At 34.0% G+C, this 24,741-nt stretch overlaps 2 protein-coding genes across 3 annotated transcripts in view; one reads left to right on the top strand and one right to left on the bottom strand.

The window, feature by feature from the left end:
• LOC136041737 (xylulose kinase-like) overlaps positions 1-12,745 on the bottom strand; it is a 114,634-nt gene extending 101,889 nt beyond the window's left edge. The window contains exons 1-2 of the mRNA XM_065726491.1: positions 12,698-12,745; positions 5,334-5,470 (exon numbers count right to left, since the gene is read on the bottom strand). Of these exons, the coding sequence (XP_065582563.1) occupies positions 5,334-5,373 (40 nt within the window). The 5' untranslated portion in view covers positions 5,374-5,470; positions 12,698-12,745. The remainder of the gene's footprint in view (positions 1-5,333; positions 5,471-12,697) is intronic.
• The window catches only part of LOC136041733 (protein TANC2-like), a 281,477-nt gene continuing 266,121 nt past the window's right edge, over positions 9,386-24,741 (top strand). For both annotated transcript variants that reach the window (XM_065726482.1, XM_065726481.1), the window contains exon 1: positions 9,386-9,538. The gene's annotated coding sequence lies outside the window, so the exon portion shown is untranslated. The remainder of the gene's footprint in view (positions 9,539-24,741) is intronic.

Raw genomic sequence — 24,741 nt, 5'->3', positions numbered from 1 at the left:
TAAAAGAACCAAAAAATTTCTGGAGAAAAAAAGTGCACTTTAATGGTTCCGGGACGGTTGGATAAATTACGAAGTTGCAAATTGAGCCACATTCCTAAGCACATTCTTTAGCTTTTTTATCTATTGCACAAAGATTCCTACTTTCTGATTTACTTTTGAATGCTTTTTCCAGAAAATTATATGGGAAATATGTCGTTACTTTCCATCAAAATAAAAAACTGAAAACTTGAAATTTGTGTTTTTTATTTATTGCTGCTAAATTGTTTATTTTAAATGAAGAGACACGTAAACAGAAGGAGCATTGGGCACAGACCCCTTCCATATGCCAATTTTCTATAAAAGGCGCCATAATTTCGTTAAAATTCCTCTATTCCTTCCTATTTTGGAATTTGGCCCTCTCTGAATATTATATTGGGCCGCGAAATAAAATCCTCCGTATATGCCTGTAGTAAATTCAGCTGCTTCCTTTTTGAGAGAGCAGAGACACCATTTCAAGCTTGGGGGAGGAGGTGTGAAAAACTCAACGATTCTACCATCTAAATTTAGAAGAATGTATATTAGCAAGTATTCTCTCTTAACAACTTTGCCATGTTCGGAAGGTTACAACATGGGGTCTTGAGAAAAGTGGCCAAATTTTAATTTTGCTAGCATTTTGAAGGGTACTCTGTTTTTTAGGGGGTGGGGTGAGCAACCTAGGACGAATATGAATATTAAGTAGAAAAACTGAAAATTACAGGATAAACCCCGAAAATACCAAGATTTGGTGGGAGGTGGTAGGGGATTAAATGCCCCTAGCCTCTGCCTACGTAAAGTGACATAAAATCACTATGTTCCGTTTTCTGTTTTTATTCCTGCATTTTCGGCACTAGGTACAATTAAACGTCTGATTTGCCACTAGTCTTTTATCGAGGTTTTTAGATGATTGTTGGATCTTCTTTTGAAAGAATCAACAGAGAAACTTTTGGGGATAACTTCCTCAGGTAGATCATTCCAGATCAAAGTGCAGTGTTGCATGAAGCTGATCCTCAAGTGCTCTGTGGTTGGCTCGCCAACCTCAACATAATTGGACAGAACTGTTTGCCTTCTTGTCTGTGAATTCATTTGGTGTGTTTATTATATTTTATTACATTTATGCGAAAATATGCGAATTTGTATATTTTATTATTATTTTATTATAATTATATTTGTTATATTTATTATGTTATTTATATTTATATATTGTTATTATTATTACATATTATATTTTATTATATTATATTATATTATATTTATATTAGTTTATTATATTATATTTATGTTTATACTATATTTGGTGTGTTTTTTTTTTCACACACACCTAATATAGGAACTGTTTAAACTTAGTTCAGAGACCTCGTACCTTGCAGTGGAGTACCGTAAATAAGTTCGAGTGGATCTTCCATGGACGTGCACAATGTCGTCGACGAGAGGTCAGTTTGGTCCGAGGCTAATTTTGTTAAATTGTAACTATGTAAAAAGACACCTTAATGGGTGGTTAGTCCGAAAAAGTCAAAGAGATCCTAAGGGCACTGCATTCCTTGGATGGGGAACGGAGAATTAACGTTTGGGTTTTATGAAATGGTACTCGACATTTCCAGTCATTGCCAATTTCTTTATCAAAATCGTTTCATTTCGATCCATATCGGTTTTCTGTTTGATTACAAGCAAAATATGATTAAAAATGGTGAAAAAATGGTAGTATATTGAGGCCTGGTCTCATTTACTTCCAAAAATGTATCAAAAGCTAAAAGATCCTGTTATCAACATTCTGCAAACTTTTTTCTTCGATAATAGCCTACTACCCATAAAGAAAATATATTATGGCAGGGAAGGGTGTGAAACGTATAAAAGTGGCTTTATGGCTTCCTGATAAATTTATTTAGGCATGAAAAATTTAGTGGGGTAGGAGAAAAAAAAAACAGATACATCAGGCAAACAATTCTTAAAAGATAAGAAATTTTTAAAAACATTTTCTCTCGGTGACTATTTAAACTAAAATTTAACTTTACTTAATTTTTAAAGAATTTAATTTCTTTAATTTATGTCACTTTTCTTCAAATTTCTTTAATTTGTCACAGGTATATTGAATGTCATTGAATTTTCGTTTAGAAGTTCGAAATTTTACAGTTTTTACTTTAGTGCTTCAAACGTAATATTCGAAGTTCCCTATACAAATTTAATTTATTTAACTACTAATTGCTTTAATTACTCATTTAAGTGAAAAAATGTCATTGATGTGTTTCATATATTTATTAACAATTGTTTTTACATGCTGATGCGAGACCCTTCTGCATTCCTGAATATTCTCTTGCTGTTTAGGACCACATGCTGCGAAATAACATATTATGTTCTTTAACGTTATACTCAAAGAGTATGGGAAACATATGAGAGAAGAAACTGGTGCTAGTGTCGAAATAGGCAATGACATCTAGCACTTGGCGACCTTGTTTGACCCGAAACTGCGGCATAATTGTCTTTTCGGGTAACGCAAAATGCAGGGGAGGGTAAAGAAAAAGGATTCTGGTCGCAGCAAGGCTTATCGACCTAAAGTCAACCAGCCTACTCACCTTGCCAAGGTTTCCTGAAGCTAACATAGTCCTACTTTGTATAGACTGGATTTTGATCCTAAGTAATTCTTGAAAATTGAAATTGTGATTGGAAATTTCGGTTTTAACCCTTTTGTATTACAGATTAATCAAACCCAATACCCAATTTTTTACTTTATAATGAACCTAAGGTCTTAGATTTAGCATATACTCCTATATATATATCCTTTTCTTATACCGCTGTATTATAAGAACGGTAAACAAAACAGAAAATTGGGAAAATGGCTGTCAATTCTTTTACTAAATTAAAAAAAAATTACGAAATTTTACTAAATTTGTCCATTTTTTCAACAAGGACTTTTTGTCATTGAATTGGTTTCAATAATCACCCAGAGGAAAGTTTCGGGCCTACTAGGGTCTTAGAGATTACCCTATGTACTATTCAGTTTCATTTTTAGTTTTAAATACATTTTGCTTACCTCTGTTGCTCTGTAGAAATTGGCTTTATAAAATTTTTAAATGATACTAATCTTGCAGATTGTTTAGAGTCTTTGAATTACCTTATGAAACCTTTACCGATTTTGATTAAACCAGGTTGAGAAATCGATATAGCTTGAACTTTTCAATTGAAAATTCAGTGAGAATTATCTTAAATTGTCTCAGTTGTCTCCGTTATTTTTCATATATCAATTTTTGTTCTCTTTTTTTTATTTCACTTTCAAAAATTTCTTGAAATCTCAGTTTTTCAACATCCTCTTACAGCGTTTTTTATATAACGAGATTTTCATTGAAATGCTCGTTTTATTGGAGCAATGACTTCAATGGAAAAAATTTCCGGTTGTAAAGAAGCTAGGGGACAATAATCATCCTTTTTACTGCCAGAATCTGTCAAAGTGCGTGGGGGAGTACACATTCCTGGGGATCATAATGTCATTCCGGCCAATTTGATTTATGTTATCTATGAAAATAATAAATTATATCATCCGATTTTTCTTTTTAGACATCCAAATGTAATCTAATGATGAGTGTCTAGACTTGAGTTTTCTATGGATATATAGTTCAGCGCTTGAAGATAATAAGTTGCATCAGCAAATAATTTCTACGATATGGAGAATGGAATAGAGAATCGAATGGAGAGTGGTGTAGAAAAGAGTATGCCAAATGAAAGAATCTATTGAACCTAGACAAGAATGATAGTGCGTCAGAGAAAATAGGGTGTTTATCCTAGCGATCCCACTTTGCAAAATAAAGGTCTAGATCGGGCCTTGCTTTTTTTTTTTTTAGGCTCTGGATTTAAGTCAAATTCGGTACTGCTCTAATCCAAAATTGTCGCGAATTAAGGCTTTAGATCATGTAGCCGAACTTGGAGCCTTAGGATCAGATTCTAGGTTGGTAACAATAAACGAACATGGGCTAATTTGCCTAGATCGACAAAGTTTGACTGAAAACTAACAACTTGAAAACCAGTAAAGTTTGATAGAAAGTCAAAAGAAATCAAACTTCAATAAATTTATGCCACAGAAAAGCAGAGTTTAAGTGAAAAAAAATTGTGACTCCAAAACTATTCGTTCTATTACCGGCTTAGAATCTTATACAGAAGAACCAATCACCCCTTGTGTTCAATTTACTAGCTAAAATTGAAAATAGGAACGACCAGTGTAGAGAACAAGTAAGAAACTCTGGAGCTATTTAGCTTCTCTTTCTGAAATAAGGCTAAGAGGTAATGTGATTAATTTAAAGAAAATTCACCCCAAAAATAAGCCAAGAATATTAGAGGACACTTGTAACACGGAAGCATTAACTCTCATTTTCTCTTCAGTTACCCCTTTTGTTCCACTCCCTTTTGAAATGAATATCAAAGGAGAGTCGGGGCGCTGACTTGCGGACTACCCAACCAAATTATAAAACATGACCGAAAAGGCGAATGCCATTAACCCATTTTTTTGTATTTGTATTTGATGTTGTATATGTAAAACCCTTTATCTTTTCCATGATGTCAAATCTTCATAAGGTGTGAAGTTGTGTTTGTTCCGAAAAAACCGATGCTCAAAGTTGGAACCACTGGATTGTGAATTTTTTTTCTTTTTTTACTTTTATTTTTTTTTACTTTCCAACAACTACAGATTCTATTCTGATTCTGTTTCATGTTTCGTACTCTTGGTCTATAGACTATTGGACCGGGTCTCGTAACAGTATTTGATCTAGAATTAAAAAACCGTGACTAAGAATCTGAAAAATCGCGAAATAGAAAGTTCTTTGATTAACTTTGCTCAAAGTAGTATTTTGCGCTGGAGTTACCCAAGGTTTAGTTCATATAAACTCTCCTACAATAGCGCTTTCTTTCCTATTTTGGTTTCATGCCTCGTACTCCTGGTCTATAGACGTTTAAATCACTTTTTTGTAGTATTTTTTGACATAGATACGAAAAAACAGTTACTAAAAACCAGAAAAAAATCATTAGCAAAAAATATGCATAAAGAGGTATTGATTCGAAGACACACTGCTGTCATCAAGGGATGACAAGGGATGTCATCAAGGGTTGTAAGAATGGATTCTTCGTAAGAATCCATTCTTACAACCATGAGAAATGACCATGAAGATATAACAAGAAGAAACTTCGGCTGTTTTCGGATTTTAGTCTCGGAAATAGAACTATTTATACTTAATCTAGGAAGCCATAGGTGAAATTCAATTCAGATAAGAAGCTTTCAGACACTGTGAAAAATTAACGTCAACTAAAAAAAAATACATATATATCAAGTTACATACATAGTTTGATGACTGTATCCAGGGCATTGTTCTGTGACATATGTGCCTCCAGGAAATTTCTCAGGGGCCGGGGACAGGTACTACCGGAAGCCTTGTTTTCCCAAGATTGAACTGGGAATTTCAGAAGCAGAATCAGACTAAAACATTGTAGACAAGCAATTCCATCAATACCGTGTGTTGCCTTAGTTTAAAATCAATATAAGTATTTTTTTTACAAGATTTATAGTGCATTACCTTTAAGTGACTAGATTAACATAGCTCTAAAAAATTATCACCTTATCTTTTTTTCAACATAAAAATATACTAAGTTGCATGTTTCATATAGTATTTCATCGAACAGCTTGTGGTAACGAACTGTAGGTAAGGAGCGACCCGGCTCAGAAGTAACCAAAGCTCTAAAAAACGGAATTTCGATACCAATAACTACACAAAAGAATTGTATTTTTATGCTGATTTTAAAAACATAAGTTTCATTAAATTTACTCTTACTCATCAAAAGTTACGAGCCTGAGAAAATTCGCCTTATTTTTGAAAATAGGAAGAAACACCCCCTAAACGTCATAAGATCGTAACGAAAATCAAACCGTCAGATTCACCGTCTCAAAGAACTCTACTTTAGAAGTTTCAAGCTCCTATCTTGAAAAATGTGGAATTTTGTTTTGTTTTTTTTTTTGCCAGAAGGCGGATCACGAATGCCTGTTTAGTTGTTTTTTGTTTTTTTGTTTTTTTCCCAAGGGTGATCGTATCGATCCACTTGTCCTAGAATGTCACGAGAGGGCTAATTAAAACGGAAATTAAAAGTTTTAGTGCCCTTTTTAAGTGACCAAAAAACTGGAGGGCACCTAGGCCTCCTCCCAAGCTCATTTTTTCCATAAGTCACCAGATTAAAATTTTGAGAGAGCTATTTTGTTCAACATAGTCGAAAACTTAATAACTTGTCTTTAAGGACGACATAATCCCCACAGTCCCCGGGGTAGGGGCTGCAAGTTACAAACTGTGGCCATTGTTTACATATAATAACGGTTATTGGGAAGCGTACAGATATTTTCAAGGAGACTTTTTCGCGTTGGGCTGGGGCGGTGGTTGGGGGGACGGGGCTACGTGGGAGGATCTTTCCATAGAGGAATTTATCATGAGGGAAGAAAATTCCAAGCTCCTATCAAGAAAAATGTGGAATTATGTATTTTTTTTTTTTTTTTTTTTTTTTTTTTTTTGGCAAGGTGACATATCACGGATGCGTGTTTTTTTTTCTGTTCCGTGGGAGGATCTTTCCATGGAGGAATTTACCGTGAGGGAAGAGAATTTCCGTGAAGGGGACACAGGATTTTCTAGTATTATTTTAAAAAAAAGCAATGAGAAAATAAATAAATAAAAGTTTTTTCAACTGGAAGTAAGGAGCAGCATTAAAACTTAAAACGAACAGAAATTATTACGTTATTTTAAGGGAGTTCGTCTCCTCCTCAATACCTTGCTCTTTACGCTAAAGTATTTTTAGTAATTTCAACTATTTATTATACGGCCTTTGTGATTCAGGAATCATTCTTAAAGAATTGGGACAAAATTCAAGCTTTAGTGTAAAGAGCAAGGTATTGACGAGAGGGCGAGCCCCCTCTTATACGTAATAAAAATATACAAATAGAGAAGTTCGTTACGTAAATTAATTCGTAAGTTACGTATATTTATTACTAATAAAAACGTTCGTAAAAAAAATTAAAAGTTCTAGTTAGATTTTTAAGTAACCTCCTTCCCCATTCTTTTTTTACCAAAATTGTCTGATTAGAACTGTGAAAAAGCCATTTAGCCAAAAAAAAATTATATGCAAATTTTATTTTAATTACTCATGTACGGTGAGCCTAAATCAAAACATACATTTATTCAAAAACGTTCAGAAATTAAATTAAAAATTTAGTTTTTTCAACTGAAATTAAGGAGCGACATTAAAACTTAAGACGAACAAAAATTACTCGGTATATGAAAGGGGCTGTCCCCTCCTCAGGGTCCTCCTCTTTACGCTAAAGTTTTACTCTTTCTCACAACTCTACTTTTTAAAACAATAATGTGTTTTAATCTAATTCAAATTCCCTTCAACACATCCTGAAATTTTTACTTTAATACCCTCACCCTTAGCAATAGTCGCAATAGAAGTGGTAGTTGTAGCAGTAATAGTAGCAGTAGTAGCACTAGCAGTAGTGATAGTAGTGGTAGCATTAGCAGTAGTAGCAGCGTGCAGAGATCGTCTTATGGTCAATTTATCATCGCCCTCATTATTCCCTAAAAGTTTTAACTTACTACCCTAAGCCATTCCTGAGATACGCCCTTTGGACAATCTGCATGCACATATTGGGTTTTCATTTAGATAAAATTTCCCCAAGATATTACGTGAAATTTCCACCTCCTAAGTAGTAGTAGGATTCATAATAGTAGTAGTAGGGGTAGCAATAGTAGCAGTAGCAGTAATAATAGTTGCATTAGTAGTAGTAACAACAGCAGCAGTAATAACATGCACATATTTCCTTTTGGGCTTGTAAACATGCCTTTTGGCCTCATCGTGACCTTGAAGTTTCAACTTAACACGCTAAGCTGTTCCTAAGATATTGCTCATATACCCTTTTGACAATCTGCATGCACTTAGCGTGCGTACACGTAGACATCCTACGTATAGTAGTGATAATAGTAGTAGTGGTTGTAGCAGTAGTAGTAGCGTGCAAATACTGCCTTGTGGTCAATTGATCATTCCCTGACGTTTTAAATTTAACCCCCAAGCTATTCCTGAGATATTATAAAACACACGCAAAGTGTGTTTTAACTTAGTTCAACTTCCCGTTAACATTTTCTGAAATTTCATCTCAGTATTCTCAGCAGTCGCAATAGCAGTAGTCGCAATATTAGCAGTCGCAATAGCAGCAGCAGTTGTAAGTAGAATTAGTGGTTGTAGTAGTAGTAGTATTAGCGCACCTATATTGCCTTTTGGTCAATTGACCATCCCCTTCATCATTCTCTGGAATGATGCCTTCATCGTTCTCTTTTTCATTCCTTTTGACAACCTGCACGCGCATAGTACGTATTGATTTAGTTCAACATTTCCCTCAACATTCTCTGAAAGCTTAACATGAATACCCTTGGCTTTTCTGGATACAAAGCTTAAACATGCCCTCCTCTCCTGATAACCAATACTATACGTAAACTATATGTATACTATATGTAAAATATGGTATGAAATTTGAGTTGAAGCAAAATACGATGGTCAGACCTGATTTATTCAGAGGTTCGCTCAACTTAATACCCTAAATCTTTCAGGGGTTAACATTACCATATAGATCTTAAAAAATAAACCAAAATCGGGAAGTCAATTTTAGTAAAAAGACCTCCACGTAAAGTTAGGCATTTTTTTCTAACAGCGGGAGCCAAATTTAAAAATAAGAAACGTGGGTGAAAAAAATTCCTTAAAAATAAGCAGAAAAGCATAGGCACCAAAATCTTTCTCTAGTTCTCTTTAATTCTTTCTTGTGACCTCCCCCTATTCCATTCGATGAAGTACGACCTTTGTTTGGCCCCACAAAGATTGCTCAAAAGGACGATTTTGAGCAACCCGTCATACTTCTTTCAGTCACAAAATATGACCTAATCATCTTAATTTTTCGTTCATCATAGACCTAGAAAGCCCTGGTACATCTTATTGTCTGACATAGTGTTTAAAAATATTTGTTTAAATCCACTTTGAAAAATCTAGGGGGTGCAAAACTGTATTGCAATCTCGATTTTTTAAAATAAAATACCAGAAAAAGATATTTTTCAATGAGAATAACGAAAGTGGCAGAAACCTTCCAGCTCTATGACTTGGAGTGTTCAAAATGGAAGAAAATCACTGCTAGGAGTTTTTCTTTCTTGATTTTCCTCTTGACAAATGAGATAGAAGCACTTTTTGGTACTAGAATTATTTGATTCGTGGCTTCCAATAAGCTTAATGAGAAATTAAAAACGCTGTAAGTCAACCACAAGGAGTTAATAGTCCCTGCCTGATGACATCCAGCTCCAGACGTCTAAAAACATCGCAATCACACTCCGTGGAAACTTCCGAGGGAATTATGTGACGACAAAACAAGCCCACTCCCGGCACGAGCCTCAAATACCTGGCCCTAGTCACTTTCTGACTCTCGATCGAATCGAACTAGTGTTGAATTTGGATGGTATCGCTCTTTGAAAAGGTAAGTTTTCAGTTCAATACCTAGGAAGTCCCTTACTTTATTGTCATGTTCAAGTCACATTACGTCAACTATCACTACGATAGTTGGTTTGTGGTTGTCACCAGGGGCACCAATTTACAAAATCTTGGGGGGGGGAGGATATTTTTCCACTTATTTTTTTAACAAAGATACAAAAAAAAAATTTCGAAATCTAGGAGAAGATATAAGAGGACAAATATGAGTCGGCAATCGCCCCCTTCCCTGATTGGGGTCCCTGATTGCTCATGTTGGTGAACACGAGTCGTATGTTCCTTAGGGAATGAACTTTGTGCCCTAATATGAAGAGAAATCTGTTTTACAGAAAACTATTAAGAATTTTGGCTATTTTCTCGTACTTGTAACAAGAATTCCCTATAATTTTGAAACATATTTCATATCATGGCTAATATTTTAAGCCTTTCTAATGTTTTCAATCGATCCAATTAAAAACCAATAAGAGGGCAATCAAACACCCTTTCTGATATCGGATTGAATTTTCTAGATAGCATTTTCGATCAAAATGGCGAAAAGTGTGCAAAAAAAGAATATTATTTAAGGGTCAAAATGGTTCTTCTAACTTCAGCAGTAAAGGTCTTAAAGTACAAAAATAGTATGTTTAAAACAGAGGCTTCATGGATTATATTTTGGAAGAAAGATGAACATGCTATGCCCTGTTGAAATATGGGCAAGTAACACGGTGTACACAATTACCGGGTTTCAAGGCAGATTTGAACTACATACAACCATGCATATAAAAAAAAGGGTCCAAAATAAACGAAACAAGGGGCCCTGGACACCTCCGGTCAAATAACTTTCTGTAGCATCGGGGAAATAGCTACAAAACACACAAATAGACTAGTTCAACAAATATACATCTTTGTGGAAAGGTGAACATTTTATACTCTGTTTAAATCTGGTGAAGAAGTATGGTCTACGCAATAGCAGAGTGATGGGGAATGTAACCACGTATAACGACACAAAGTCAGCATATAATTATGCATAATCACATTATAAACATATAATCGTGTAAACCAAAAAATATTCGAGAATAGCCCTAATAAGGGCGCGGAAATATTCCAACTATGCATGTATGGGAAACTAAAACTAGGCGACAATCTCTACAGTTTTCGTCAATATTACGTGAAAAATAAAACTCTATGTTATGCAAGATGTCCCATCAGAAGTATGACTAGTCAACATTTGAAAAATACATTAAACCAATATTAAACCAATTGGCGTCAAACCTAGACATTAAAGTAGTTGAATGTTGAATGTAGACACAATGTTAATTCATAGGAAATTTGAAAGCACAACTTTTCTGGTGCTTAGATGCCTTTTTGAGGAGACGCCGGGGCGGGGTCTTCAAATGAGGGGGGGGGGGGGTATTTACCTCCTAGGCTTTTCATCCATAATTCCTTTTTTGGTATTTTCATTGAAGAAACTTGAAAAAAAGTTCTGAACGGAACTTACATATTACGGAATAAATAAGTATGTAAGTCGTGCGAATGGAAGTTACAAGCAAAAAAGTGGGTGGTGTTTTTCCTTACGAAACGATCGTTGTATTCGAAAGTTCTACCTAAAGAGGTAGAATTTACCCGAAAGAGAGTATAATTCTCTTTTTCGTGGGTGAACGGGGGATGATTAAAATACCAAATGACAACCTCTATGAAATGTTACGTACCTGAAACGCATAGAAAATATTTCTACATTTTGCTTAAGTATTTTTAGAATTACTATAATAAAGACACATAAGCATTTCCAGGAATACAAGCTCTGAGGCAAAATTCTAGCTGCGTAAACAAACGCATTTTATTTAAGACCTTTGGTTTTTTCTATTAGTTCTCATTACGTAGCTTTTTATTCCTTTATAGCCGTTTTTGATTTTCCGGCCTTTTATTTATGTTTATTTAAATGTTTCTTTTAAAAGTAAGTAAAATAGTAAAAATAAAGGAATTAAATATGGACGTAGAACAACAACAATATTAAAGGCAGGGATGCCAGTTCACATAAATTCGGGAGGGGGGGGGATATTTTTGGATTTTATCAAATTTTTCAAAAACATTCAAAAACACTATTTTTTTTTAAATCAAGAAGGGTTACAATTTTTTTTTCTTAATTACTTTTTGTAAGAATACGGTACCAAAAAAATTTGGGCCAAATCAAAAATTGAGGGGTGATCGGCCTATCCCTTCTAATTGGCTTTCCTGATTAAAGAGCATAATATATGACCACACAAGCACGTATGCATTTGTCATTGGAGAGGGACTTTTAAGGGGATTGAACTTGAAAACGTGGGAGGGAGAATATCGTCAATCTAAATACTTGACAGGAGGACAAGGTCAAACGAACCTTCCACACGTGTCTAATTGAGGTCATATGTTAATGTGCTGGAAAAACAACTGGTATTAATAATTTTTTCGGAATAATTGGTTTATTATTCAGTTAATTCTAATAAATCAGCAAGTTCAGGTTACTTCTCTTATTTTGGCACTTATCTCTTTATTTTCTACTCAAGAAGTGAAGTTAGGTTAATCCTGATGAAATACACCTAAGCATAACGAACTTCAATAACGTAACAAAATTATGGAAACTACAACAGGAATAATGGATATAAGACTCCCCAGAACGCACTGCATTAAAAAGGTTTCTAACCTAATCAAAATAACAACTAAAATATTAAGCCAAAATATACCTACACCGTAGTGCATATACATTCTCTCACGTTAAGCTGAAAGAAACTACAGAAAGAAACCGGTTCTGTCAAACCAAGAACTTGGGTGTGGTGCGTATAGGAGATAAGTGCCCTTAATTTCTCCGAAGGTGCAGAAGACACTTCTCCTCTGTCCCCGGCTTTCATGAAAGGCAAATATTCATATCGAATCTATTTAATTCATGAAAGGCAAATATTCATATCGAATCTACTTAATTCTAATAAAATTAAGAAACACAATAAAAAAATTAAATAAACAAATATAGGCTAATCCTCACCTACAAGCCCTAGGCCTATCCTCAGTCATATACTATATTGGAGTAATATATTGTGATGTTTTAGGATGTTTTGTAATTTAAACTTATACACATCGTGCATATCTATACTATTTTGTTTTGCTTTGGTAGTTGTCAAAAATCAATCCATCATACCTTCCTAAAGAAGAATTAAAGAAAAATACACAAGTATCGTTTCGTTGATGAAGATACTCACTGGAGGTTTTTTCGTGTTTTGCGCAATAATTTCATTATCTTTGTTGACTCCGTGCCAAAATGTATTTTTAAGCACTTCTAATTAATAAGCTATTTTTGAAAAGGAGTACTAAGAATCAAACGAGACCTACTACAGATTTGGATACAAACGACTAAAGCAGAGAGCCCCCCCCCCCCAAAAAAAAAATGTTATGCCTTCTTCAGAAATGGTTTCCATGTACGCACTGTTGGACGCTTGTAAGAGCTAATTTTGTAATATATGTAATATATTATAGTTTATTATACTATATGATATACAAAATAATATAATAATAATATCAATATTGATACATTATTATATAATATATATAATGTAATAAAATGTTATGTAATACCATAAACACCTGGGGGCAGTGGGCAACATCTCCCCTCCCATGACAATTGGGGAGTATAGACTAACTATGAGGAAACTAAAAGAAGAGAGCCGAACTTGATTGCATTGCTTAATAAGACTAAACTCAGAAAACTTAAAAATGAAAACTGAGTTCCTATTTCATTTTTGATAAGTAAGCCAATGTTTTGTATATCTTTTGGTAATTACTTTTCTTGGTAAATGTTTAGTTTCGTTCCAAGTGCCCTAAACTAGAAAGTTTCTAGTTTAGAGCACTTAGAAATGCTAATCCTAGAAGCGCACCCTTTTCTGGTTGACCCTCCTCCTCCATGGGGCAAACTAAAGATGTGTAAAGTGGGCTTGCTTACAGATAACATTACCTATAGAGCGAAGCATATTAGTCCATGAGCCCCGCGGGCATCATCAGCAGTATAACTAAAAGACATCCACTGTCTTTTAGACGTTTTTTAGTTTTACTGCTGATGATGGACACTGTATATGTGTCCGAAGTATCCAGTTAAAAATTTTATATTTGTTTCACTGTCGATTAAAAGGTTTCACCCCTATTTTAAACTGTTATGTTTTCGTCATGGAAAAGCAGTGTTGTCTTCGAAGTTATCTACGTCAAGTATATGGGAATGATGTGACCAAGGAGGTGTCTTAATATATTAACACCCATAGGAGACATGCAAATGTTATAAATCAACAAGGTTTTAATTAGTTTATTGGGTATAAATTTTGTTGTTTTCATTGATGTCTTTTAGTTTTACTGCTGATGATGGACACTGTATATGTGTCAGAAATATTCAGTTAAAAATTTTAGATTTGTTTCAATGTCGATTAAAAGATTTGATCCCTATTTTGAACTGTTATATTTTCGTCATGGAAAGGGAGTTTGGTCTTCGAAGTTATCTACTTAAAAAAATTGGAGAAAAGTCCAATTTTTGAGTAAAGGGCGAGAATTTGAAGGGAGGAAAGCTCCCCTCCCCATATAAGGTATAAGATATGTCTTAAATTTGCTCTTTACTTTTCCTTGAAAAAACTTATTTAATTTCTGATCGTTTTCCAAATCATGCCCAGGCCTAACCAAGATATGATGTGGGTACCAGTTTCTCAAATTGCCTGTGTTCTTAATCTTTTCTGATAACTTTCGTATATAAACAATGGTAAATTAATTGGTAGTCCTCCAATTTTTCAGTTTTTCTGCTTACGAATTAAAATGTTGGATCAATCTAATCAAAATTTTGGACAAAACTTGAATATTTTGCCAAAAATTGTGATTAACTGTAGTTTTGCTGAACAAGTCCTTAATGATATTGTACTACAGAATCTGGGAGGATGAAAAGGAGTACTATTGTTCATATAGATGGAAATTCTGCTGATGTTCTAAGTGGCTGAAGTCATCACAGCTTCTACAATAGGATTCTCTGATGTTTAAATGCATTATATACATTTACTAAACAAATTAAAATATTATAGCCTATATAAATAGAAAAAAATATTACCATTTGAAATTTCTGAAAACAAAATTCCTAGCAGCACTCCCCCCCCCCCTCCAAGAAATTTCCTAGCGAGAATTATGTTGGCCCGCCTCACCTTTTCCGTCTCTGTGCCGGTAAGCAAGTAAATGCAATATTTCATGCTACATAGAGAAATATTGTAACAACGAAGGGGCACTGTTACCCTCCTTTCTTCGCATACACACCACTAATAAAGGCGTAGACCAAAAATATTCCTGGGAATTAAGAGAGACTATACATAAATTTCCACATACCCTCCCTACTCCAAAACTCATTTTGTATTCATCGGGAAGATTAATGAGAGTTAGGATGTTTGGTATTAAAATGTTTTAAGCATCTGCAAGCCCCTCCACCACCCACCGCGTGTAAAATGATCCAACTACCATCCTTCACGGTAGCTGATGCGTGCTTGCATGTTTCTGTATATAGTTATAGGAAAAAGAAAGAGATCAGTTTGCTTAAACATAACTTTAAAATAAATGTCGGCAATAGTTTTCTGCAGTTGTCCATTTTTGTTCATCTTTACTTAAGAAAGTTATTTCCAAGCCCTTTGCCTTGGCTTCAGACTCATAAATCATCTAATTTAATTTCTCAATGTTTAATAAATAACAAATACCTCTTGCCTAGTTTTCAACCACAAATCACTGTTCAAAATTTCGTTTATAATGCAATTTGATTCTCGCTGTCGTTTGTTCCATGTTTTTCTTCTAATCAGCTGTTGCGATTCTCACTTTTGCTAGTTTTCTAATCACAATTATCTGTGGTTCATTTTCATCAATCAATCCCTTAAAAATTTTAAATGCCCTTAAATTAGAATTAGCGCCTCTGTAAAATTACGTTTATTTGGTATTGGACTTTTAACTTTTGCCTTGGCTTGTCTTTTGTCACTATGGAAAACATAACGCCATACTTTTATTTTTTAACAGAGGCTGATGCAGTATCAGGTTCTTGGCTAATGTCCTCAAAAACTTTGATGTCGTTATATATAGCTATTTCATTGTGTGGAGCTTTTATAAAATGTTGAACGTCAACTTTTGCCCTGGCTTGGTTTTTTTCATTATGAAATACACATCGCAAAAGCTTAACTTTTTAACAAAGGCATGGGAAGCATTGATGATCTTATCCATGTCAAAATTCCAAACACAATTATCACAACTATCATTTTCAATTTTGGAACGTCTTGACTCCACTACCGCTTATCCTAAAACCCCATTTTGTTTCTTCTTCATTTTGGATTTTCATTACTCCAAACACAAGACAGAGGGAGAGGAAGGGTTGAGAGAGGGGGAGAGGATAGTTCATTAGTGGAATTCTGAGACATGTCATTTATTAAGTTTTCATTGTACGGTCACTGAATATGTGACCAAGATATCATCATGGAAAGGCCGTGTGATCTTCAAAATTATCTACATAATATTTCACTTCTTTTTTTGGGACATTTATCCCAACTTCCCCTTTCGAACTATAGATTCCTAAAAAGGGTTATCGTTAATATATCCACTTTTTGTTTTTCCTTTTTTTTTCTGTTTAACCAAAAACTCAAAAAGTATGGGCTTATAAGCAGAAATATGTGCTGACATCTAATTTTCTTAGTTTAGCACAGATGGCAATAGTTAATCTAAGAAACAACCTGATAAGGACATAATTCTTGCTGTTTCCCATTGTTTTGTTGTTCTCTTTATCAAATTTTCTGATCGATTTATAAAAAATGGGTTTCATTTTTTGCTAGTGAAATAGTTTTTTATTTTGTATTTCATACAAAGTAATAAAAAATCAAAGAACTCTAAACATGATGCCTTTTGTTTCTAATACATTTCGAATATTGATCTAATTATAATATTTTCCTCAAATAAAGACTCGTCATCAAATAAATCTAATTAAACTCCAATGCCATCAATTTCCGAAAATTTAGGGAGGGAGTAAATTTTTAAAATCTATGGGGTGTGGTTTGTTGTTTTTTTAATGTAAATGGCGTTTGTGGTAATTTCATTGAAAAAGTTGAATGAACAACAAAATCCTCCCACTTGTAATAAAAACAATAGTAAATATAATAAAGTAGATGTGAAGGATACGACTTCAGAAAAAAATTTCTGATTGAGTGATGAAAAAACGGTTTTATTGTGTGGCTAAGCCAAGGTGATAAAAAATTAAAAAAAAATATCTAAATATGATTTATTTTATTTATAATATTTTATAAATATTGATGTCATGATAATATTCTTCTCAAATAAAGGTGGTCGACCCCCTATTTTTACGAGTTATTGTCGGGGCCGTGTATAGGATTTTTGTTCGGGGAGGCGTTATTTTACGAGGCGGAGGGGTTGCAAAAACACTTTATAAAACCCATAAAAAATGTGTTTTATATTTTTTTATTCAGATTTTACGAGTCAGGCAAACATTTTGAGAGGGGGTCAAACCCTCTAACTCCTCGCCTGAATATAGTCTTGGTTATAGCTAAAGATGGTTTCTTGAGAGTTCTGTACCATTTGAAATGCCTTTTTTGCAGTTCTAAATCGCTACCCTTCCATAGGAAAATTCTTTAAAAAACTGGAAAAATTCCAATGACTTAGCTTCAAGTAGTACTGATACTAAGTACTGAGATATCAGTACATCAGTACTGATATCAGTAGTAATGTACTAATAATTGTCGGGATATCTTTTTTTTTATCTTTGTCTTAGACTCAAAGGTCCCAACAAAGTTTTTCATAAACTGTGATAAAATTTTTGAACGTCTTTACTAAAGTCAAATGGCCAAGCGAAGCCACAAACATTAGGGTAGGAATAGTACTTTCAATATTAAATGTGTGAAAAATATTAATGTGTTATTATTGAATTAATTATTAAATGTGTATGAAGAAATATTTTTCAGGAGGTATCCATATGGCTTCTGTAGAGGAGGGCTTATTGTTATTAATAATAATAATATTTATTAATTAAAGTTTAATAATAAGTATTATTATTGAATATTAATAATATTACAATATTACATATTATATTATAATAAATATATTATACTATATATTATAAAAATATTAAAATTTAAATATTATATTAAATATTATATTGTAATAATATTGTAATAATTTTAATAATGAATTCACAATAAATAATATTATTAAAAATTAGTATTATTGAGAGGGCTTGTCAATTATGTATGTAGTGGTGGTTATGCCCTCTCTTGCGCCCAAGGCAAAAGGCAAAACCTTGATTACTGTCCCCTTCTGTTCAGGGATGAATTTACAGCATTTTTATTGGCGGGGGGATGGAAGAAGCGTCCATATCCGGATTGTCAAGGGGCTTGGGATATAAGTTAGCTTTTTCCACATTATTGGGAGGGACTGCCTCCCTTTACCCCTCCCAAACGACTCCCCTGCTCCTGTCTCCCCCAAAATATTCAGGCCAAATTAAAAAAAAATTCCCTTATTAATAAAATTATTATTATTTTCTTAATTAAATTACAATTTGTTTCTTGTTTTTTTTTTTAAATTATTACTCAAGCTATTTAATTATTATTAACTATTTTAACTTGATTTTTTATAACTATTGTTTATTTGTTTTTGGGCTTTAAGTCATTCATTAATAAATATTTTATTAGTTATTTTCATTTATTAACCGCTCCTCTACTTTATTGTAATGGACTAAAGTTTCAAATTAAAATTATAAATGTTAGGTTATTTATTTGAAGTTTCGCTCCCCTAAAAATTCTGCGCCCGGGGCAAGTGTGCCCTTTGTCCCTCCCTTAAAATCGCCTTTGATTTGACGAAATCTTTACCATTTCATGCGAAACCGAAAAAAAAAAAAAACAAGAGCCAAGATTACATACGGTACTTGTGGCGAGTTTGGAATCTAAAATCAGACTCGGTACTAGACATATCGATTCCTCGAACTCACCAAAGCACTAAAAAGCCCCCCCCCCCCTATTCTCCCAAAGAGATCAGATCCGGTCCGGTTATGTCAATCATGTATCAAGAACTAGTGCATATTCTTCCCATCAAGTTTCATCCCAATCTCTCCACTTTAAGCGTTTTCCAAGATTTCCAGTTTCCAAGATTTCAGTTTCCCCCTCCAACCCACAACGTCCTTGGATCCAATCCGAATTTAAAATGGAGCATCTGACACATGAGATCTTTCTGTATACCAAGTTTCAATAAGATCCGATCACCCATTCGTAAGATAAACATGCTTCAATTTTCATAGTTTCTCCTCCTTCTACCCCCCTTCCAGATGGTCGAGTCGGGGAAACGACTGTTATCAAGTCAATTTGTGCAGGTCCCTGACACGCCAACCAATTTTCATCGTCCTAGCACGTCCAGAAGCACCGAAGTCGCCAAAGCACTGGACCCCCCAACCCCCCCCCCAAAGAGACGGGATCCAGTTATGTCAATCAAGTATCTAGGACTTGTACTTATTCTTCCCACCAAGCTTCATCCCGATCTCTCCACTCTAAGCGTTCTCCAAGATTCCTAGTTTCCCCCTCCAGCTCCCCCAATATCACCGGATCTGGTCGGGATTTGAAATAAGAGTTCTAAGACACGAAGTCTTTCTAAATATCAAATTTTATTAAGATCTGACGACCCGTTCGGAAGTTAAAAATACCTCATTTTTTTAATTTTTCCAAATTAACCATCCCTCCGCTCCCCCTCCCCCCAGATGGTCTAATCGGGGAAGTGACTATTTCGAATTTAATCTGATCCAGTATCTGATATGCCTGCCAACTTTAATAGTCCGAGCTTATCTGGAAGTGCCAAAATTAGCAAAATCGGGACCAACCGACAGACAGAAATTGCGATCGCTATATGGCACTTGATCGATGGGCAAGTGCCACAAAAAGATATGTGTTATTTATCGTCAGAATGTTCGATTTCTCATCTAATGTATTAGGAAAGGTGACGTTTATTCATAAAACATCTAATATTCAATAAATGAATAATAAATAAACAAAGTCCGGCAATGGATTCTTGGTCTTTAAAGCGAATGTGGACACGTGAATCATTTAAGCACTAGTTTAGAAATTATGTATTTTTAATAATTTTTTATAGTGCTTATAATTTTCAAACATATTTTTGTAGCTTTAAATTTAAACACGTTAAATTTAATCTAATTTAAATTTAAAGTAAAATTTAAAAAAAAAAATTATAAATTGCTTTTGATTAATTTTTTAGAGTCGGTTCTCAACTACGGAAAGTAAAAAGAAAAACAAAGCCCAACTTTGGAGCCTTCAATTATACAGACTAACAGCTTTCGCAGAATTTAATTTCAAAAGGGTTTAATATATCTACATTTTCCTAACTATTGGGAATATTTTCTAACTGTTTAGAAATCAGCTTTTTGGAAATTTTGACTGGCGAAATTTATTGGTTATAGACCTTATCCTTCTTTAGTTCATGAGTATGCGTAATGGAAAGCGTTGAAGATCTTTTCCCTAGAGCTCTACGCGTCATGCGACCTCTGGAGCCTAGATTTTTTTATTTTGATCACTCTAACATAAATAGCCAATTAAAAATTTTGATACGATGTTGCAATGGTGCATCTAGGATTTTTTGGGGGAATTATATTTTTATTTTTGAAAAACCATCAGAAACTTGTTCATATGCGTTTTTGTTACATTTCTAAATGTCATAAAAAGATTTTGGGGGGATTCGAGTCTGGCATCCCCCCCCTAGATATGGCCTTGACACTTAATACTACTGCTAACATCTCACTGCAGCATAAACTAGCCTAAAACCAACACAGGAGCACAAATTCCTCCGTCTCCTCAATGATTCGAAAGTTCATTCTGTGCCCTCCTGATTACTAGGGAGGCTAAAAAAAACATCACTTTGTTCCTTTTCACCGCCATCAGTCTTTGCTAATTTTGGCCCGCGAAAAGCATTTGCAATTAACCTCATTCTTCTTTGCTTCATGAACACGTGTAATGGAAAAGCTTTGCTTTCAATTTCCAGAAGCTACATTCCTTGCGTTTCAAAGACTATTAAAATGTGATTCAGCTCAGGCACATGCTCTCAATTCGGGAGGGGTGATTTTCCTCTGAAATCTATTTCTAACAATGCAAGTAACATGGTCTAGGTATGTATATTTCTGCTAAAAATCTTTAAGGTTATATACAGTTGTGTCAATTAACAGAAATGTTGGGGAAGAGGGAGGGGTAAATCTATTTATCAAAACATAGGGTGTAACTTTGTAGTTTTATGTATTTTGTTTGGTATAATTCTTGTTAATTGACTTCTTGCTATTTCAGAAACGGTTTAGGTTATGAAAATGAAACTTTCAGGGATGAAATCTACAGACTAAAGTATGTCCCAAGGTATTTTGAAGCAACTATCGCCACTCCTTCTCCTCTAGAGGGCCCCGACCTTTGATGACCTTTGCAAATATATGTGCTATAAAAGTGAAACCTTGCAAAATAGATCTTCTGGTCAGTTGAAGTACAACAAAATTGTTTTAAGCTTCATAACTTTGCTCAATTCCGATTTATGAGGTTTTAAAGATATGCAAATACATTTCCTAAATTTTGAAAAAAAAAACATTGATAGGGCTTAAAATTCTCCTCAAATAACATGAAATGTATTTTCAGAACTAAAGGCAGAGAAAAAGCAACTAGTAACTGAAAATTAAGGTAAAATGTTGTTTTTTCAAAGTTTCAATAGGTACAGACCTGTCATGTAGGCAAATTTTAGGAGCCTCTAGAGGGAGAAGGAGTGGAGGTCGGTACTTTAAATACACTCCCGGGACATACTTTGGCCTGTAGACCCATCCCTGAAAGTTTCATTTTCCTAACCTAAACCCTTTCTGAGATAGCAAGAAGTCAATTAACTAGAATTTTACCTTTTGTTTTAATGAATGTATCAAAAAAGACCTGTTTCAGTTAAAATACATTAAGAAGTATTTCTCAAAATCAAGGAAGAGGGGAATGAAAATCCAACCCCCAGTTGAAGGCCCAGCTTATACAGCCTCAAAGGCTCAAATATCCTTTCATACTTTGTTGCGAGTATTTGGAAAAAGGGAAGACATTTTGATAGAGATAAGATCTCCATGGACAGTCGTTTGAAAAAAAAAGAAGGCCCAGTCTAACTATTTAAGCTTTAATTTCTGAGCAGGGCTGAAATGAAAAGCTAGAGAAATCCTTACATAATAAACTTGTCCGAATCTCTAAGATACATACAATAGAATTTCAAAAATTCTAAGAGCTCTATTGGGGAGATAAGATAAGATTTGCTGATAATGAATTGAACATAAATTAAAGATGACTTAAACATAGCTTAAACCTAATTTGGAGCATTGATAAAAAAAAATGGGTTCAAAATTTATACAAGAAGTGTTCGTAAATTTAAGACAATTTAAAAATATATATATAATGACGAAAACCAAACTGCCTTTCCATAATACAACTACAGAAGAGAGAATAATGAGGACTTTTTTTTCCCAAGACAGTGAACCAACAAAACCTATTTGAATATTGCGGCCCTATATCTAAGGGCCGTCTTCAGCAAAGAAAATAACAAACAATAAACACTTACAATAAAAGTTTTCGGTTAAAAAATCCATTCTTTTTTTAAAATAGCATAGGCATCATTACTTCTTAACGAAAAGTTCAGCCAAGACTGTGTGATAAAAGCTATCATTTTACAAGCTAAAAAGGTTCATTCATTTCACTAACTGTATTTATTAAAAATTGGAATAACTTCTTATTGCGATATTTGCCTTCTCTGCAGCTAATCTGATAGTTCTTTTGGGATTGGGCTTGTTTTTGTTTGTTCCTATTTTTGTTTGATTTTGAATTAGATTATTTTTTATAATTAATTTTGTGTACATAGGACTCATAAATAGAGACTTTGGTGAATACACAGTCAACCCTATGAAATCTGAATTCACACCATGGATTCTCTGAATCTGATGGTGTGAATTCTGTTACTTTTAGGGGGTCTTTCCCCCCTTTTTTCGAAAATGAAGCAAAGATTCTCATAACTTTTGATGTATGAGACTAAACTAGATGAAACTTATATATTTGAAATCAACATAAAATCCAATTCTTTTGATGTATCTGTTGGTATCAAAATCCATTTTTTTAGAATTTCTGCTACTATTGAGCCGGGTCGTTCCTTACATACAATTCGTTGCCACGAACTGTTTGAAAACTATTAACAATCAAAACTATTATTGATGGAACATTGAATATTAAACATACTGATTTTAATATAAAACGATATTTATAGTAGAATTTTGTATGATATAATATTTTGTCTAATAAAAATTTTAATGTGTAATTGAATTGATAATTAACATATGTGAATTGTATCTTAAATTATGCTTTATTTGCCTTCTCTGCAGCTAATCTTGTAATTCTTTTGGGATTGGGCTTGTTTTTATTCATTCCGATTGTTTTTTTTTATTTTGAATTAGATTATTTTCTGTAATTAATTTTGTGTAGATAGGGTTGAGTGTGTATTCACCCAAGACTCTATTTGGGGATTTATTATTATTTAAGCTTCGTTTGATTTCGATTGCCTCGCGGACAGTATTATTGATAATGATGCCAAGGCTATTTAAAAAAAAGAATGGATTTTTAACATAAAACTTTTATTGTAAGTGTTTTATTGTTTATTATTTTCTTTGCTGAAGCTAGATATAGGGCCAAAATATTCAAATAGGTTTTGTTGGTTCACTGTCTTGGGAAAAAAAGTCCTCATTATTCTCCCTTCTGTAGTTGTAATTTAGAAAATTTGGGGTTGGGCTCCAAGGCCCCACTCAACCCTTGTGTACCACCCACCTCCGTGGTCCAGAGGATTACCAAGTTGAAATACAGTGCCATAAATATTACAAAAACTAGGCATTACACTAATTTAATGCTAAATTTTGCTTTTTGACCTAGAATATGGCTTGTTTGCCTCAAATTGTGTAACTTTCCCTAAGAAAAACATGATGAAAAGTATGTTGCTTTATGATTTAGACTTTTTTCCCTGCTCCATACTCCAACGCCATACTTGGCGCAACGCTAAAATCAATATGTGTCGTTTGTAAGGTATACAAATAAAATGACACACATTGGATAAAAAACCTTTCTTTCAAACATTCACCCTTATTAGAAAACGATGTCATCTTAAAAATCCCTCCCCTCACTCCCACCCCCCCCCAAAAAAAAAACGTAAGAAACTACTGAGTCGTTTACACACTGGTGTTCCATGCTGTGCCGTAGGCCTACATTTTAAAATTTTAGAAGTTTTAGAAGTTGTGTATTTGTCATAAATTTCATGTACAATAACTACACGCGACAATTGTCTTTACTTCTCTCTCTCTCTCTCTCTCTCCCTCTCTCTCTTTATCTAAAACTCTCAAGTTTGACCCCCCCCCCAAAAAAAAAAACAATGGTCTGATTCGTAAAAAGGTAACAAAACTGCATAGAACCAAATTTTGCTCCGTTTTTAAAGTAGTCTACCCCTACTGTAGATGTTTTCTTAACCTCTAGTTTTTTCTACCTCCTGAGGAACAAATGGAAATAGGAATAAATTTATCAAGCTAATATGGTTATAAGATTGGACCCTCTTATATCATTTTATAAAAAAGAAAAAAAACTTATAAAAACATGCAATAAACTTGTGAAAATAAATCTCCACTGCAAAATACTTTAGATTCTATCCATAGTTTTAATGTTTTTTATATTTTTTTTCATAGTTGACTTAGAGTCCCCCCCCCCCACCTGTATATTCAATTCAACTGCCACGACAGACACTTACCCAAGAATTCATTCATGTCAGCCTAAATCTATAAAAGATAATTGCAAAATCAAGGGAATTATGCGGAAAATATTGAAAACTACAAGCAAAAATTGAACGGATCGAGGGGGGCAGCCTTCCCGAAAAATACTCATAAGGGGTCAATCCTTTTTCAATTATCCTTGATTTTAATTCTTACATCCAGTTTCTGCCTCTAGTGGTTAAACAGGGTATCACCGCCTCCCAAATATTTCCATGGAAATATATTTAATATTATTTGTAAAATCTCATTGTGAATGGATTTAATCCGAAAAAAACAATTTGCGGGATCCCCTAGAGTTCCGTGTACATGAGTCAGCCAAGTACGCCATCCCTTAGCGGCTA

This window comes from Artemia franciscana, unplaced genomic scaffold (assembly GCF_032884065.1).
Source record: "Artemia franciscana unplaced genomic scaffold, ASM3288406v1 PGA_scaffold_36, whole genome shotgun sequence".
NCBI lineage: Eukaryota > Metazoa > Arthropoda > Branchiopoda > Anostraca > Artemiidae > Artemia > Artemia franciscana.
This window is presented reverse-complemented; position numbering and strand designations above follow the sequence as displayed.